This window comes from Neophocaena asiaeorientalis, unplaced genomic scaffold, assembly GCF_003031525.2.
Source record: "Neophocaena asiaeorientalis asiaeorientalis breed wild unplaced genomic scaffold, Neophocaena_asiaeorientalis_V1.1 scaffold484, whole genome shotgun sequence".
NCBI lineage: Eukaryota > Metazoa > Chordata > Mammalia > Artiodactyla > Phocoenidae > Neophocaena > Neophocaena asiaeorientalis.
This window is the reverse complement of record NW_020171830.1, coordinates 2,633,088-2,651,287: the sequence shown is the minus strand read 5'-3', so window position 1 is coordinate 2,651,287 and position 18,200 is coordinate 2,633,088. Positions and strand designations below refer to the sequence as shown.

General features: G+C 44.0%; 1 protein-coding gene across 2 annotated transcripts in view; it reads left to right on the top strand.

Moving 5' to 3' along the window:
• The first annotated feature begins 1,900 nt into the window (after positions 1–1,900).
• Positions 1,901–18,200, top strand: part of SEC24C (SEC24 homolog C, COPII component) — a 25,198-nt gene continuing 8,898 nt past the window's right edge. The window contains exons 1-7 of one of the 2 annotated variants that reach the window (XM_024740644.1): positions 1,901–1,994; positions 3,746–3,945; positions 6,620–6,755; positions 15,115–15,290; positions 15,500–15,874; positions 16,186–16,322; positions 17,584–17,652. In XM_024740644.1, coding sequence (XP_024596412.1) covers positions 3,774–3,945; positions 6,620–6,755; positions 15,115–15,290; positions 15,500–15,874; positions 16,186–16,322; positions 17,584–17,652 — 1,065 coding nt within the window. In that variant the 5' untranslated portion in view covers positions 1,901–1,994; positions 3,746–3,773. The remainder of the gene's footprint in view (positions 1,995–3,745; positions 3,946–6,619; positions 6,756–15,114; positions 15,291–15,499; positions 15,875–16,185; positions 16,323–17,583; positions 17,653–18,200) is intronic. The other variant, XM_024740650.1, reaches the window with a different exon arrangement.

The following is an 18,200-nucleotide window of genomic DNA, read 5'->3' as shown; positions in this document are numbered from 1 at the left end:
GTGCAATGGAATTGTCTAGAGGGCCATAGCTTGCTGGGCCCCACCTGCAGAATTTCTGATTCAATATGCCTAGGGTGGGTCTGCAATTTGTAACAGGTTTCGCAGGTGAAACTGATACTGTTGATCCCAGGATCACAGTTTGAGAAACACTGACCTCCACTATAAACTCCTGAGGACAGGAAAAATCTTCCTGTTCACTAAAACGTGCTCAATGCCTAATAACAGATTCCAGCAACGACTAGAAGTGCAAGTTTTTCAATGAATGAACCACTTTGTGGCTCAGAATAACTAAAATTTACTGTGCACAATATGAGAGCAAGAACTTTTCCCCGCATTGGTCATAAAATTCTTCATTTAATGTTTTTTTCCCTTTAAATGCTTCCTTTACACCAGTGCTCTTTTTCCCCATTTCTTTTCTTCCTTATTAAAAAAAACTTTTATTTTGAAATGAATTGTACATAATACATATGAACTATTTGAAAATAACAATAATGTAAATATCCATGTGAATATTAAGAAATAGAACACTATTAATATTATTGATGCTCCATTATGTTCCTCCCAATTATACTTTTCTCTTTCCCTCCCCAGAGGTAACCAACAGCCTGAATTTTGTTACTTTGGGGCTTCTTTGTTTGTTTCTTGTTTTTTTGGCCCCAGGCCAGGCTGCTTGCAGGATCTTAGTTGCCAGACAGGGACAGAAACCAAGCCCTTCAGTAGTGAAAGCATGGAGTCCTAACCACTAGACTGCCTGGGACTTCCCACTTTGTTTTTCTTTATAGCTTTATCATACGTGTATGTAATTACAAAACCTTATTTAAATTGATGAAGAACTTTTGTTGGTTCATTACTGTATTCCTGGACCCAAGAACATGGCTTGGAACACAACAATGCTTAAAAAATAATTATTAAATGAAAGGATTATTGAAAGGATTAAATGAGGTTATGTATATTTTAAAAACTCCTACAAATATTAGCTACAATATTGTTATTATTAAATGGCGTAATAATAATTACTCCAGGAACTGTAGCTCTTCCAAAAGGCTGGGGGCATTCTAAGAGTAGAGATTATCAGGCTGTGGCAGTGCTCTGCACCTAAACCAAGGCGCTCTATAAAAACGGTTAACTAATAACGAGTGACCTTTACTGAGCACTTACTACGGTGCCAGGCAATCTTTGTAGCCTAATCCCATACTCTCAACAAGTTTTTAGAAGGGCATTCATATTCTCTTCATTTTACAAATGAAAGAAACTGAGGCCGAGATTAAGTTGCCCAAGCTAGGGAACTGTAGAGCCAGAACTTGAACACATGACCCCAGAAAGCAGAATTAGTGCCCTTCAACGTTACAGGGTTCTAAGGGAATTCCCTGGTGGTCCAATGGTTAGGGCTCTGCACTTTCACTGCCCGGTGAATGGGTTGGATCCCTGGTCAGGGAACTAAGATCCTGCAAGCCTCATGGGTCAGCCAAAATAAATAAATTTTAAAAAGATATATTACATCAGAATAATTATATTAAAAAAAAAAATTGTACGTTCCGCTCCGCAAATCTCAAGACCGGCAAAGGTCATGGGTGAGAACCTCCAAGACGGAAATCAATGGGGCCAGGGGTCAGCAGGAAATCGCTACAGGACTCTAAATCAGAGGTTTCTAATATGTCATAGGAAGGAGAGTTACTAAACATAGTTCAATCACATCTCAGCTGGTGGGACCAAAAGGTTACCAGGACATCTGGGCAAAACAAAAACAAAAACAAAAACGGAAATGCATAAAAAACTGCGGAGCCCCTAGGGGGCGGCCATCACAAGAGGGAAAAGTAGCGCATGTGCGGCATCCGGGTTCCTCGGCGCGTGCTTACTGCCGACGTGGCAGAAGGAGTGGCCTTGGAGCGTGGGGGTGGAACTTCCGGGGGCGACGCGCCGGCCCCCTCGGAACCGGAAGTGGAGCCTGGGAGCCTTGACGTTAGGAACGAAGTCGAACCTGGATCTGGAGCCGGGTGAGGAGTGGCTTCGGGAGGTTGGTGGGTAGGAAAGCAGAGGACAGGCCGGGGTATCACTGGCCAGATCGGGGTCCTGTCTGAGAAGGAAGGGAGGGGCCCGGGGGCGGGGCCCGGGGAGAGACCCTCACCTCATGCATCTACAATCCAGAATCAGTCCTAGACCCTCCCTTCTCTTCTCCCGGCCCAGATTCCGGCTCCCGCTTCCTGCCCTGAGCCTGTTGAAGGGCGCAAGACGCTCGATCTCCTACTTAGTGGAAGTCTCTCTCATCGCGGCCCGAGAAGCTGGCTTGGCTTCTCGGTCTTGATCCCCGGCGCTCCAAGCCTCCACAGCTCGACTACTTTCAGAGTTCTAGGAAGCTTGCCCCGCCTCCTGGGTTGTCACCCTCGACTGTCCACCCAGAGTGGAGTTGAAACTTGAGCCTGACTCCAAACTCTTGGGTGTGTTTGAGGGGATTATTTCCTCGAGAAGAAGCTCCTTTCCTACCATCCCCACCCCCACACTGACTTTAGGAAAATAGGAGGAGGACATCTGTCAAGCTTCATGTAGTGACCTGTGTGAGGTTTAGGATTTGGAAGAACAGCTCCTGAGATGGCTTTGAATTTAAAGAGTTCTAGTCCAAGAGCAGCTCAGCTTTTCTGTAGTCAAGATGGCCCTACCTAGCAAAGGGGAGAGGCCCATTGTTCCATTGCAGTAGCTGTGAGCTCTTATGCTTCCTGGCTCCCTTCTGTCTATAGGATAGTTGGAATGATCAGGCTATGAAGAGTAGATGTGATCAGATAGTCCTGTTCTTGGAAGGACCTTGGAAAGGCTCTCCAATTTATTCCTTTGTTGCTGGGCAAGATTGTAATAATTTTGGTGGTGGCCTAGATTCATTACAAGCATATAAGAGCAGAAACAGGAGAGTTGGAGAAGTGCATTGGGATTTGGAATACTTATAGTCCCCTCTGCTAGAAGGATAAGGTGAATGATCTTTTTCCATGAAATCTAACTGTGCCACTGATCTTTGAACTGTTTCCCTAGGTTATTGTGAGAAGTTTTTGTGCCAGGCCTGCACTCAGTTTTAATCTGATACCTTGCTAGAGTTTTGAGCTGTCCTTTACATTTAGTGATTTTAATACTTCAGTTCTAAGGTCCATACACTTTTTTGGTGGGAAGACTGGGGATGGTGTAGCACTTGATTTACTGCAGTTTAGCCAAAGAATGTCATTTTTCTAACCGGTTACTCTAAAATTTGTCTTTTGAGGGGGAGGGAATTTAGCCAATCTGTTTTAGACATGTAGTCTGGGTGATTAAAAATGACTAGCACACTAGAGGGTATTCAATTTTGTGGAATGAATGGATGCTAGAGTGAATGAATGGAAAGTGGGAGCATTGTTTCATTTACCTGTAATATCACAATAGTTTATCAGTGGCAGGACTTCTTGTATGACTAGACACTAGAAATCATACCACTGGGGAATGGAGGCTGCTGCTCCATTCCAATGGGCCTATCTGAGGTTGAAATTTATACCCTCTTGGCAGTGACAAAGCATAGGGTTCAGAGTAACAAAATCCTTACTTTGAGGAGGCAGTCTGTCTGCTGTCTGGGGAAGAAAATTACAAAGATCCTGTAGTAGTGTGAGAATGATTAGGCTGATCACTGCCTGATAAGGTCAGTCCTTTTCTATTTCTACTTCCTACTGTGAATAGTGCTCTCTCTTTAGAAAACTGATTTTGACTAATTTCTCTCTTCTCTCTCATCTAATAGGTGAAACCAAGTCGGGGATGCTCTCATAATGAACGTTAACCAGTCAGCTCCACCTGTGCCGCCGTTTGGGCAGCCCCAGCCTGTCTACCTAGGGCATCATCAATCCAGCTATGGTGGGCAACCAGGGTCCACAACTGCCCCCACTTCCTATGGAGCCTACAATGGCCCAGTACCAGGCTATCAGCAAACCCCTCCCCCAGGTATGTTTCCAAGCTTCCTTTGAGCTGAGGAGGGGAATTAGTAGTCTTCAGGTTGGGTTGTATTGCCCTACCTAAGCTGCCTAAAAGGTTGTGGTGACTGGGATTGAGCAACATGAATCTGGCTCTTGGTCACTGAGAGTCCTGTGGGCAGTCTGCCCTTCCCTGTTTTTTTTTTCCCTTTTGGCCGCATCACGCAGCTTGCAGGATCTTAACTCCCTGACCAGGGATCGAAACAAGGCCACAGCAGTGAAAGTGCTGAGTCCTAACCACTGGACTGCCAGGGAATTCCCACCTTTCCCTCTTTTTTTGTAAGGTGACTGTGTCTCTGCCTTAAGACATCTAGTGGGAGCACATCTTCCAGGTTCAATGGCAGTTCACTTCCTGGGAGTGTCACCCTGTGCAGCCTCACCTGGCTGCATTGTTCACAGCTGGATGGAAGGGTTGTGGTCGCAGCTCGTCCAGAGCCTGTGACTAGGATTAATTATTTCTGTTGACCTAAAGTCTCTCTGAAATCACTTGTTTCTCATGTATATTGATAAGGCCTCTCATCGGACTCATAGTTCTATCCATAAATGACTCTGGGACTTGGGGAACTAGTTCATGGATGAAAAGTGTGATATTTGTGTGCCTGATTTTTGGTGCCTCTCATATCTTTCTGCTGATATCATTCCTTTTCCTTTGTTTGAGTTTCTTGGCTTCTTAGATATTGTCTAATATCAGGGAAATAAGAGGAAACCAATCTGGTGCTGCCTTAGGATCAGTGTTTGGCTTTTACGTTACTTTTTCATGAAGAGCAGCTGGTAATCTACAGATTATATTATTCGTAGGAGTTTTTTAGAAAATGGTTGACATTTGATCTTTGGTTAGGCTAGCTAAGGACTTAGGTATACCAAATGCTTTATGCTTTTTAAAACAGTAAATTCCATAAAGGGATATGGGAAAAAGAAGGCACCAAGGAGGCATAGGTAAGATTTGGGAAATGATTGAAGTTATGACCATTTTAATTATGACTTTGGAAAAAAAAATTGCGAAGTGGTGAGATTAGGTCTCAGGGCTTTGGAGAGCCTTACTCTGGGTTGGGACTTTGGCTGGACAGAGTCCACCTCTGATCTATCAAGTCCTGGCTTATCAAGATGGAGTTTGGTATTGCCGCAAGAGGAAGCTCTGTTATTGAGAGGAAAACATATCTGGTTCTTTGATGGCTAGTGAGCAGGTTCAGATTAATCATATTCCTGTAGGCAGGTTCTATAGTGTCTAATCTCTACTGGGGGCAGAGCAAAAGAAAAACAATAGTTTGAACAGGGATCAGCAATATTTCCAAAGTGATATGCCAAGTAACTAATTGCTTTCTTCCTGCATCTCATGCGGGAAGGATGCTTGGGGGGAGTAGAAGTAGCTTTGATGGCAGCTCTGATGAGCAGAAAGGATGGAGTACAGCTTTTGTGACGACATAGTGACAGCAGTAATTGGAGGGCAGGTGACCTGTCCTGACTGAACAGTTGGGCAGGAACAAATTCTCCAACCCGTGGGAATACTTTCCTGAGCCATGTGCTATTGGGAGTGCCAACACTTAGAAATGGCTGAAAAGAAGATGCGTAGGATGAGTAGAATATATGAAGAAGAGGTTGGCAGAATAGTCTTCCTAATATTTATTTATTTATTTTGGCTGCGCCGTGTCTTAGTTGCGGCATGCAGGATCTTCATTGTGGCATGTTTAGTTGTGGCATGCGGACTCTTAGTTGCGGCATGCATGTGGGATCTAGTTCCCCGAACAGGGATCAAACCCAGGCCCCCTGCACTGGGAGCACAGAGTCTTACCCACTGGACCACCAGGGATGTCCCGAATAGTCTTTCTAAGAGGTGCCTTTCTTTACAACCTAGTTTAGAATGTTACTTGGTCACCTTCTGTGCCACCTTTCTCAAGTATGCTCTAAGTTTCTGAGTTCTGGAGTGGGATCCTTTCCTTTTTTTAAAAAAAAATTATTTATTTATTTATTCTTTGCTGTGTTGGGTCTTTGTTGCTGCGCTCGGGCTTTCTCTAGTTGCGGTGAGCGGGGGCTACTCTTCATTGCAGTGCGCGGGCTTCTCATTGCGGTGGCTTCTTTTGTTGCAGAGCACGGGCTCTAGGCGCATGGGCTTCAGTAGTTGTGGCTTGAGGGCTCTAGAGCGCAGGCTCAGTAGTTGTGGCTCACGGGCTTAGTTGCTCCACGGCATGTGGGATCATCCTGGATCAGGGCTCGAACCTGTGTCCCCTGCATTGGCAGACGGATTCTTAACCACTGTGCCACCAGGGAAGCCCCAGATCTTTTCCTTAAAAGAGTTGACGTTTTGTCTAGGGTAAGAACGTTAGACTGTCCTGGATTGAGTGAGAGTGTATGGTGATAATAGGAAGGCCCTACATTTTTGTGGCTCTGGCTACAGCTTCACCTGTAGTATACCTGTCTAGGAGAGTAGAGGCTCTCTGGCTGGGCATCCATGTTCAGAATCTCCTGTAGCTGGAGTTGCATGTTGATGGTGTCCTTTTCATTACCAAGCTATGGTATTATGCTTGTGATATTGCAGTAAAGGTCTGAGCTTATTGGTCTGAGCTTATTGATTCTTGCTTTGCATTCCTTGCTCAGGGTGGAGGAGAAAGTTATTTCCCAATTGCTTAGTTTCTCTTCTTTACCCTCAGGTGTTTCAAGAGCCCCACCTTCTTCAGGGGCACCTCCAGCCTCGACAGCACAGGGCCCTTGTGGCCAGACTGCATATGGCCAGTTTGGACAAGGAGATGTACAGAATGGGCCAAGCTCCACTGTTCAGATGCAGAGGTACGTATTTGTTTTTTTTCTTAAACATCTTTATTGGAGTATAATTGCTTTACAGTGGTGTGTTAGTTTCTGCTGTACAACAAAGTGAATCAGCTATACATATACATATATCCCCATTATCTCCTCCCTCTTGCCTCTCCCTCCCACCTTCCCTATCCCATCCCTCTAGGTGGTCACAAAGCACCGAGCTGATCTCCCTGTGCTATGCGGCTGCTTCCCACTAGCTATCTATTTTACATTTGGTAGTGTATATATGTCCATGCCACTCTCTCACTTCGTCCCAGCTTACCCTTCCTCCTCGCCGTGTCCTCAAGTCCATTCAGAGGTACGTATTTGGCTCAACCTAAAATTGGTCTGATGAGATTGGAAGAATTAGGAATGTGTGAGGGCCTGTTTACTTTACTTTTCTTTTTTTTTTCTTTGCTTTTCTCGTACATCCCTTTTCCTCTTCCCTTCATCTTTTTGTATTTTGTTCTCATTTTTGCAGGTTACAGGTGCTGCTAATGTCCACCCTATGGATTATTGACCCATCTAAGTACCTGGGTTTTTTTCATATTCTTTCTATTTTTGTGAACTTGGGTTTTTTCCTTGACTAGACATATCTATAATCATTGTTATGGTCCTTCTGAGCTTACCCTATGGGAAAAACAGGAGAAAAGAACCTCAGGATTATTTATGTCTCTTCTGACTTCCCTTTTCCTTTAGATCAGGCACTTAGTAGGACTTATTGGTTAAGTTTGGGTGTGACCAGTTATGAAAGGAAAGATACTCAAAGGAAAACTACATAAATGATGAAAACTTTGGTGGTGCATGACTCAGTAAACCCTTGTCTTTGCATGGAAGTCCATTAAAGGAGGGCAGTCATCTCTGTTGGAATGCTGTTTGTTTTTTGGTAAACAAAGAATAAAGTATAACTACGCATATGGGTATGTGGTAGTGGAAGAGTCACTTAGTGACATTTTTATTAGGTGTCCAGAATATACATTTTTAACATTGAATGTAAGCGCAGAGAAAGAGCCTAGGAAACTCTTCCTAACCCTCTGTGTTGGAAAACTCTGAGAAGCAGTATAGGGAATTCATTAGTTCATTCATCCACTTAAAAATATTTATTTTGTACTACTATGTGTCAGACGTTGTTCTAGAGGTTGGAGATAAAGCATTATCAAACAGATCAAGTCTCTGCCCTCGTGAGCTTATAGTCTCATGGAGTACACAGAAGATAACAAGTAGTCAAATGTAAATAAGAAATAAAACAGGGATTCCCTGGTGGCGCAGTGGTTGATAGTCCACCTGCCGATGCAGGGGACACAGATTCGTGCCCCAATCCGGGAAGATCCCACATGCCGCGGAGCGGCTGGGCCTGTGAGCCATGGCCTCTGAGCCTGCACGTCCGGAGACTGTGTTCCGCAACGGGAGAGGCTACAACAGTGAGAGGCCCGCGTACCGCAAAAAAAAAAAAAAAGAAATAAAACAGAATAAGGATATTGAGAATGAGTAGTGAGGAGGTAGGAAGCTGTTTTAAATACATTGGCCAAGGAAAGCCTCTCTGAAGTGATGTTTGAAACCACAGTGAAATGATGACGGGAGGTACCCAGAGATCTGGGGGATGAGTGTCTTAGATAGACAGAACAATGGTGCAAAGGCCCTGGTAGAGAAATTAATTTGGTTGATGTGAAGAAGAGCAAGAATGCCAGTGTGTCTAGAGGAGAGCGGAGGAGATAAAGTAGGTACATAGGCAGGAACCATATCATGTAATGCTTTCTAAGCCATAGTTAGAAGTTTAAATTTGATTTTAGTTGCAGTGGGAAGCCATTGGAGAGTTTTAAGCTGGAGAGTAATATGTTCCCCATTTATTTGTTTGTTCACTTATGTGATGAATCTTTTCATTGTAATGTAAAACACATACACAAAAACCATACAAAACAAAGGTATGGCTTGGTAAATTTTCATAAAGTGATTACAACCCAGATCAAGAAATAGAACTCTGCCACACACCCCTAAAACCCCTTCCATGTGTTCCAGTTCAATCATCGCTCTCTCCCTCCCCCCATAGGTAACCATTATCCTAACTTTTTCTTTTTTGGCCATGCGGGATCCTGGTTCCCCAGCCAGGATTCGAACGCATGCCCCCTGCAGTGGAAGTGTGGAGCCCTAACTACTGGACCACCAGGGAATTCCCTTCCCTATCCTAACTTTTTTTTTTTATTGTGGTATGCAGGCCTCTCACTGTTGTGGCCTCTCCTGTTGCGGAGCACAGGCTCCGGACACGCAGGCTCAGCAGCCATGGCTCACAGGCCTAGCTGCTCTGCGGCATGTGGGATCTTCCCGGACTGGGGCACGAACCTGTGTCCCCTGCGTTGGCAGGCGGACTCTCAACCACTGCGCCACCAAGGAAGCCCTATCCTAACTTTTATAGTAACGACTTTATTGTGTTTTTTTAAAATAGTTTACATCCAAAGGTACATCCCTAGACACCACAGTTTAGTTTTACCTATTAAGAAAAAACAACTTGATGTGTCTTTTAAGTCCATAGGTTCCCTTTTTATCTCTTTCTTTTTCTTACTGTTTATCTGTTGAGGACTCCAAGCTAATTGACCTGAAGAGTTTCCCACAGCCTGGATTATCTGGGTTGTATATTCATGTTGCAGTTAAGTATTTTCTTTTTTCCTTTGTATTTCCTGCAAATTGGCAGCTGAATCCAAAGACTGGATCCAGATTTGATCCCTGTGGATAGGATGGAGCAAGACTTTGAAGGCACATAATATCTTTTTTTAAATATAAATTTATTTATTTATTTTTAGCTGCATTGGGTCTTCATTGCTGCACATGGGCCTTCTCTAGTTGCGGCGAGAGGGGGCTGCTCTTTGTTGCAGTGTGCGGGCTTCTCATTGCGGTGGCTTCTCTTGTTGTGGAGCACGGGCTCAAGGTGCGCGGGCTTCAGTAGTTGTAGCTCACAGGCTCTAGAGCACAAGCTCATTTGCATTGGCAGGTGGACTCTGAACCACTGCGCCACCAGGGAAGCCCCACACATAGTATCTTGATATCTTTCTTTTTATGATGTTACTAGTTGTTGATGCATATGTATGTTAATTCACTGGGTTTACAAAATGGTGATACTCTAATTCTTCTGTTTTCCTCATTTATTTGTTTGAATACCATTTTAGACAGTTCTTGTCATCTGTTATTTGGTTACAGGTTGTGCAATTCATGTAGAATAAATGCTTGATTCTTTACCTTTATTTCCTAGTTTATAGGGAAATGAGTTGGTTCTCTGTTATGTACAAGGTGACCAACTCTTATTTTTAATATCATTATGAATTTATAGTTTTAAACATATTTGATGGGTTTCAAATCACTGCAACTATCATCATTGTTGGAGTATAAAGTGTCCTGTCTTTGACCAATGCGAGCCTCTTCAAGTTGATTCCTGAGTCCTTTTGACATGACCCTAGTAATCTTTAGGTCTAATGAGATGTTTCAGGCTTATCTTGTACATTTATATTCTAGACCAGGAATTACCCATTTTTCCAAGAAATCCTTTATTTTTTGGTGAGAAATGTTATTTTGTGACTATAACCTGGGCACTAGGAATGTTCATTGCTGCCTGATTGGTCACTTCCTAGGCCTCTTCAGTGGACATAGCTAAGAAATACATACCTACATATATTAAAGTTACAATACCTCATTAGTTTAAATATGTACTTTCAGTTCAAATTAAAGACTACAGAACCTTTACTTAACCTCTTCATTATATCTGTATCTCTTTTCTTCCATACCAGGAGTCTTGATTCTCAGGACTGTGGGGATGATGGAATTTGAATATTGGAATATCCTACAATTTCTCATTTATTTTATCCCTTATTATACACAACAATCTCAGTATAACAATACTAATACTATCACAAATGTGATTAGTAAAAACATTACTTTTTAAAAATTTTGCTTGTGCTCTCCTCATTCTCTAATAATTAAAACAAATATATTTATTTTTAAAAAGAGGTCACGGGCTTCCCTGGTGGCGCAAGTGGTTGAGAGTCCACCTGCCAATGCAGGGGACACGGGTTCGTGCCCTGGTCTGGGAGGATCCCACGTGCCGCGGAGCGGCTGGGCCCATGAGCCATGGCTGCTGAGCCTGCGCGTCCGGAGCCTGTGCTCCGCAACGGGAGAGGCCACAACAGTGGGAGGCCCGCATACCACAAAAATAAATAAATAAATAAATAAATAAAATAAAAAGAGGTCACTTTGCTGAATTCAAGAGTAGAAGTAGGGAATCCTATGAGGAGGTTATTGCCGGTAGTTCAGGTAAGGGATGATCTTGGCTTGGTTTAGGATGGTAGTGGTAGAGGTGGTAAGAAGCAGTCAGATTTGGGATATATTTTGAAGGTAGAGTCGGTAGGATTAGATGTGAGTTAAGAGAGAAAGAGGAATTCTGGATGTCTTTTAACCTGTTGACTTAAGCAATTTGGTAAATAGTGCTATTTACTGGGATGAAGAATATTTGAGAAGGAGCAGATTTGGGGGGTGAAATGAAGGGTTTTATTTTGTACATTATAAGTTTAAGAAAGCTACCAGCTACCAAGTAGAGATGCTGAATAGGCAGTTGTATATGGATCTGCAGCTAAGGAATAATGTCAGGACTGGAGATACAAATTTGGGAGTCTTCAGTATAGAGACATTATTTAAAGCCATGGGACTAAATGAAATCACTTAGAAAGTGAGCATTGAGAGTAAATAGTAGAGGTGAGGACTGAACCTTGGAGCTTACCAACATGTAAAAGGCAGTCAGAGGGACTTCCCTGGTGGTGCAGTGGCTAAGAATCTGCCTGCCAATGCAGGGGACACAGGTTCGAGCCCTGGTCCCGGAAGATCCCACATGCCGCAGACCATCTAAGCCCGTGTGCCACAACTACTGAGCCTGCGCTCTAGAACCTCCAAGCCACAACTGCTGAGCCCAGGTGCCGCAACTACTGAAGCACGTGCTCCTAGGGTCCATGCTCCGCAACAAAGAGAAGCCACTACAATGAGAAGCCTGCCACGAAGAGTAGCCTCTGCTCGCCCACGTACAGCAACGAAGACCCAACACAGCCAAAAAGAAATAAATGAATAAATAAATTTATTTTTTTAAAAAAAAGGCAGTCATAGGAGGAGCTATCAAAACACAATGAAGGGGCTTCCCTGGTGGCGCAGTGGTTGAGAGTCCGCCTGCCGATGCAGGGGACATGGGTTTGTGCCCCCGTCCGGGAGGATCCCACGTGCCACGGAGCAGCTGGGCCCGTGAGCCATGGCCACTGAGCCTATGCGTCCGGAGCCTGTGCTCCGCAGCGGGAGAGGCCACAACAGTGAGAGGCCCGCGTACCGCAAAACAAACAAACAAATAAGCAAACAAAAACACAATGAGGAACTTCCCTGGTGGTCCAGCGGTTAAGACTCCATGCTCCCAATGCAGGAGCCTGGGTTTGATCCCTGGTCAGGGAACTAAGAGCCCTCATGCTGCAGCTACAGATCCCATATGCCACAACTGAAGACCTGGCACAGCCAAATAAAACAAACAAACAAACAAACACACTGAGAAAGAGCAGTAATGAGGTAGGAGATTAGCCATGACAGAGTAGCATCCTGAAACTAGGTGAAGAAAGTATTTTAGGAAGTCAAGAGAATAATCAGCTGTGTCATTTGCTGCTGAAGGGTGAGATGTAGACGAAGAATTGACTGTTGGGTTTGGCAAGGTTCGACATTATTGACAGATGTAGTTTCAGTGGAGACATGAAGGCAGGTGAGAGAATTTCAGCTGGTAAGTAGATTAATGTAACCTAAAACCCTTCTGCCACAAACATCTAGAAAGGGGAGAGGAAATAGAAACAATTCTTTTTTTTCAAATACATAATCAAGCTTAAAAGAAAGAAAGTGAAATCCTCAAGTGCCAGAGACAAAGTGGGAACTGAAAATCAGAGTGGTAAGTTGACACTGTGGCTACCTGTGGAGAGGGTAGAAATTATTATCTTGAGAACCTGCGGGCTTAAGTTTAAGGGCAGAGCAACTAAGCCCGTGCGCCACAACTACTGAGCCTGCGCTCTAGAGCCCACGAGCCACAACTACTGAAGCCTGCGCCTAGAGCCCGTGCTCTGCAACAAGAGAAGCCACCGCAATGGGAAGCCCGTGCACCGCAACGAAGAGTAGTCCCCGCTTGCTGCAACTAGAGAAAGCCCGTGTGCAGCAACGAAGACCCAACACAGCCAAAAATGAATAAATAAATTAATCAATTTATTTAAAAAACACACAACAAGATACTCCTGTGTATCCATCAGATTGGCAAAATTAAAAAGTCTGACAGTACTAATTATTGCTGAGCATATGGAGTATCGGGAACTCTCATCCACTGGTGGTCAGATGCAAATTAGTACAACTGCTATGGGAAAATAACTTGGAATTATCTGTTAAAATTAAAGATATGCATATCATATAAACCAGTAATTTCACTCATAGCTATATGCCTTAGAAAAAACTCATGTGTGTATAAACAAGTTGAATATATGATTGAATATAGCAACATTATTGATAATATCCAAAAATTGGAAAACCTCCAATATCCATCTGTAGTAAAATGCTTAAGTAAATCATGGCATATTTATTTAGTGGAATAATATTTAGTGATGAAAGAGAATGCTAAATGCAACAGCATAGATGAATTCATAAACATGGTTGAACAAAAGAAGCAAACTCAGAGTATGTACGATGTGATTCTGTTTACAAAAGTTTAAAAACCTGACATAGCTGAATTATATTGTTTTAAAGATAAGGGAACAATTATCAAGAAGTTGGGAAAGTAGTTATCTTTGGGAGAAAGGAGAGGGCTGTGATGGAGGAGAGGCACACTGGGCCTTTGGTGTATTCTATTTCTTGAATTGCTTTTTGGTTACATGGGTTTCTGTATTATTCAGCAGTACGTATATGTTTTATGTATTTTTTTCTATTTATGTTATATTTCACAATTAAAAAGTAAAGTATTGATACATTGGACTAAGAATTGTGTCTGGGTTCTAGTTCTAGAATAGTCTGCTACTTATACCCTTAGTGTCTTAGTTTTCTATCTGCTCTGTTTCCCTCATTAATTTGCTGTGAGAATTAAATAAAGCACTTAGAGATGCTTTGTAAATTATAAAGCTATGTACAGATAAGGTGTTGGTTTATTGTTATTATGGTATGTGATAGAATACCACTGGGTAGTGGAGAGTATTATCCATGTTAATAGAGTAGTACCATGGAATATAATTATTTTGACAAGGATTTATGAGCATCTGCCATGGGGCTAACAGTATGTTTGTTGCTATGGAAGACAAAAAATGCAAAGCCCAACAAAGAGCTTAGGGAGGTAAGTTTCACTAGCATGTTGCCCAGAAAATACTAGTTAAATGAACAAATGAAAAGTGTGAAACTGCAGAACTAGTAGAAGCTGACCACACATAATAAAGTTCTAGTTATTTAGTAGAGACAAAATAAGCAGGAAGGATAAATCAGAATTTCAGTTTAACAGGCTATCGTTGTGAAGAATTTGATTCATTCTTGAAATCCCAGAAAGAGCTTGTTATGTATAATAATCTATGTTATAGATTTCTGCAGTAACATTACTGTAAAACACTGTTGCAATTGCTAGTTGGTATACAATGATATTGGAATGATTTTGAATTTATATTTTAATATGCCATCTGATACCATGGGAGTATCCAAGACAGTTATCCAAGTAACGAGGCTTTGCTAGATAGACCCAGCTAGAAGGCTACCTGGTTTATGTCCTGTTTGTCTAGTCCTTAACTCTGGTAGAGTTAGCATCATCTTTCTGCTTAGCATAGAATGCCAGACTTAGCTGACCTGCTCTTCTAATCTTAAGGATATTTCTAACATCTTTCCCAGGATTAAGTGATACTTTGGTTTAAAAGTTAAACAATCAAACTGCATTTGTTTGAGCCCACATTATTAAGCTCCTGTCGTGTTAATGCTCTGTGCACCTTCCCTTCGACTCCTTCAGTGCTTCAGATTACAGAACTGAGGTGGTCTGTCAACAAAGGATTAAGGCAGAGGAGGTGATAATCTAATGAGCAGAGTAAATAATACTCTGATCTGAGGGTGTTCAACACATGTTTTTGGAGTGAACCTAATGGAAAACAGTTTGCCATGAATAATCAGTGTAGATCATGAGGAATGTAATTCATTCACAAATATATAAAAATGTGAAGCCATATAAGAGCCCAGATGAGAGTAAGATGCTGTAAAACAATATAGTTTCCTATATGATGTGGAGCTCCTGCCAACTTTGAAGGGTATCTCAGCCCACTAGAAACCTCTGCCTTCCTTCTCTTCACAGGCTCCCTGGGTATCAGCCATTTGGGTCAGCCATATTGGCCCCTGTGGTCAGCCAGCCAGCTGTGCTTCAGCCCTATGGCCCTCCCCCAACAAGTGCACAGGTGACGGCTCAGCTGGCCGGAATGCAGATCAGTGGTACTGTGGCCCCAGCCTCTCCACCTTCAGGGCTAGGCTATGGTGAGTAGCTGTGACCACAGGAATACTGTCCCCTTCTTTTTAGAAGCATCAGACTCTGGGGCTATACCTGAATCCCTTTTATTTCTTGTGCTTCTGAGCCCCAGCAGATGGGAGAAGTCATTCCTGCCCCTCATGTGGAAAGGAAAGTGATTTACTGAACAAGGAGGCAGAATGACTGGGGTTCTGACTCTACTTCTTCTACTTCTCAGGCCCACCAACATCGCTGGCCTCAGCCTCAGGAAGTTTCCCTAACTCTGGTCTGTATGGCTCCTATCCTCAGGGCCAAGCTCCTCCCCTTGGCCAGGCCCAGGGTCATCCTGGGACCCAGCCTCCCCAGCGATCTGTCCCACTACAGGCCTCCAGCTTCACACCCCCAGCTTCAGGGGGTCCTCGGATGCCTTCGATGACTGGTCCTCTCTTGCCTGGACAGAGTTTTGGGGGGCTCCCAGTGAGCCAGCCCAACCACGTGTCCTCACCTGCTCCTCAAGCTCTGCCCCCTGGCACCCAAATGACTGGGCCCCCAGGACCACCACTACCACCTATGCACTCCTCCCAGCAGCCAGGCTATCAGCTGCAACAAAATGGTGAGTTTTTCCCAAGGTCTACCTAGGAGCCAAAGGCTTTAGCAGTTCACGTGTTTTTGTTGTTTTTATTTGCTTTTAGTATTGCTTGCTAAGTGGTGAACTAGATAGACAGCTTCAGGGTACTATTACTAGGATCTGGGGTTTATAAGATTTTTTTTTTCTCTTAGTTCAGATAGTGTGGGCTTTCTCTGAATGGTCACTACTGTACCTCTCAATTCTGCATTTATAGGAGTCTAGTAATTTCCGTGAGGCCTTAAGAAGAGATAAAGAAGGAATAATTTGTTCATCAACCTTGTGTCCTTGTCTCTTAGGTTCCTTTGGACCAACCCGGGGCCCTCAGTCCAATTATGGAAGTCCCTACCCAGGAGCAGCCGCTTTTGGAAGTCAGCCTGGGCCTCCTCAACCATTGCCTGCTAAGCGCCTGGACCCTGATGCCATCCCGAGCCCTGTAAGTAGATACTTATGTGGTCCTGGGGAAGGTGCTTGTGGCTGCCAGATAAGTGAGTCAACCTAGAAGAGATGTTTGCCTAGCCTTTTCTGAGTTTCCTTTTCGTTCATCATCTTGTAGGTGTAGAACGTAGATGTAATTTTTGACTCTTTAACTAGAACTTGAAGTCCCAGAAGTCTTTTGGGGGCACTTTTACTTCATAGCTGGGCAGGAAAGGAAGGGAAACCAGGAGTGATCAGCAGTATCAGTAGAGCTCTGGGTTGAGTGCTGCATTCTGCCACTGCTGGACAGAGCACGGTAACCTCTGCTCTTCTGTGGAGTAGTGGGTGGGTCCAGGTCTTGTCCTCTTAGATCTAGTAGGATAGCAGTCTTCTTAATGGGTAGAGCTGGTGGAAATTCTCTGGTGTTAGGTGGTAAGAAAAGGAAAGCCTCTCTGGATTCTCTCTGCCCTTATTTGGACAGTGTTTTAGGAGGAAGCCTCCAATACTTTTGTTTGTTAGCCTGCTGCTGTGTGGATGGGGAATAGTGATCTACAATTTCAAGGGTGATGTGGGGAAGTTGCTTCTCCCAGGAAGAGGGTGAATCTCACCCTTAGAGCCATCAGAATACTCAGGCCTTCCTCATCATACACAGAATAGAGGCTGGTACTGTATTCCCAAGTGGAGGCCACTTTATAGTTCTGTCTGCAACATTTGCTATGTCAATTACCTCACCATGCTTAGCCATTGTCATATTCCATTCTGTTCTCTTCCCTCTTCCTTTGGGGAACTATCATGGTGAGGGACCCAGTTGGCAAAGGGGGACTCTAGAGGATTAAGCAGTCCCTCTTTCCTTCTCCCTCCTTTAGTAAGAAGGAGAGTCTGGTTGGATGTGAGGCTTCTTTCAGCATAAGAATAGTTCTTACATGGGAGGCTTGGCCTTTTGGAGGGAACATCCCTCTTCTTCCTTCTTAAAATTTCTCCCATTCAGCCCCTCCGTATAACCCCTCTTGCCTCCTATTTGCCCCCTTCCTTATCTTTCTACATCATAGCCTGAGCCATTAAAGGCTCTTTTTTGGCCCAGAAACATTTGGAATTTCTGATCTGGGGGGGGCCTGATTTCAGCAGTATGAGCTGGGCTCCATGGAGTTAGTATGAGCTAACTCCATGAGTTAGCTGTTCATGTCTAACTCATCAGGGCTGAGAGAAGTAACATCTGCTTCTTGTTCTTTTGTCTCCCTCCCTGTATTCCCCTGCTGCCTTTATTATTAAAACACTAAAAGCAACTCAATGAGCTGCCTCCTCAGCAGAAAACCAGACACAGAATAGACCCTGATGCCATTCCTAGTCCAGTAAGTGCAGGGGGTGGGTGTGTGTGTGTCATCCCTGTGTTAATGTCACCCATGCATGCCTGTGACCTCATCTTCACCTCATCCACCATGTCCATCCCTCCGCATCCTCTTCCCTTAGTCCTTCTAGACCCTTGCTTTTACAAGCTAGAAGGATGTGCATGCCTCGAGTCACCATATAATGAAGTAGTAGCAAGCTGTTAGCAGTGCCTTTAAGTATGGGATGGTAGAAGGTCAGGATCGAAGGGTGGGGTCAGATGGCATATTAAGCTTTGGTTTTAGTCCTGCTGGCTCCTCCAGGAGCCTGCATGTGACATAGGATGGAACAGGACAAAACTGAACAGTAGGGGCTTCCCTGGTGGCGCAGTGGTTGAGAGTCCGCCTGCTGATGCAGGGGACACGGGTTCGTGCCCTGGTCCGGGAAGATCCCACATGCCGTGGAGCGGCTAGGCCCGTGAGCCATGGCCGCTGAGCCTGAGCGTCCAGAGCCTGTGCTCTGCAACGGGAAAGTGAGAGGCCCGCGTACCGCAAAAAAAAAAAAAAAAAGGTAC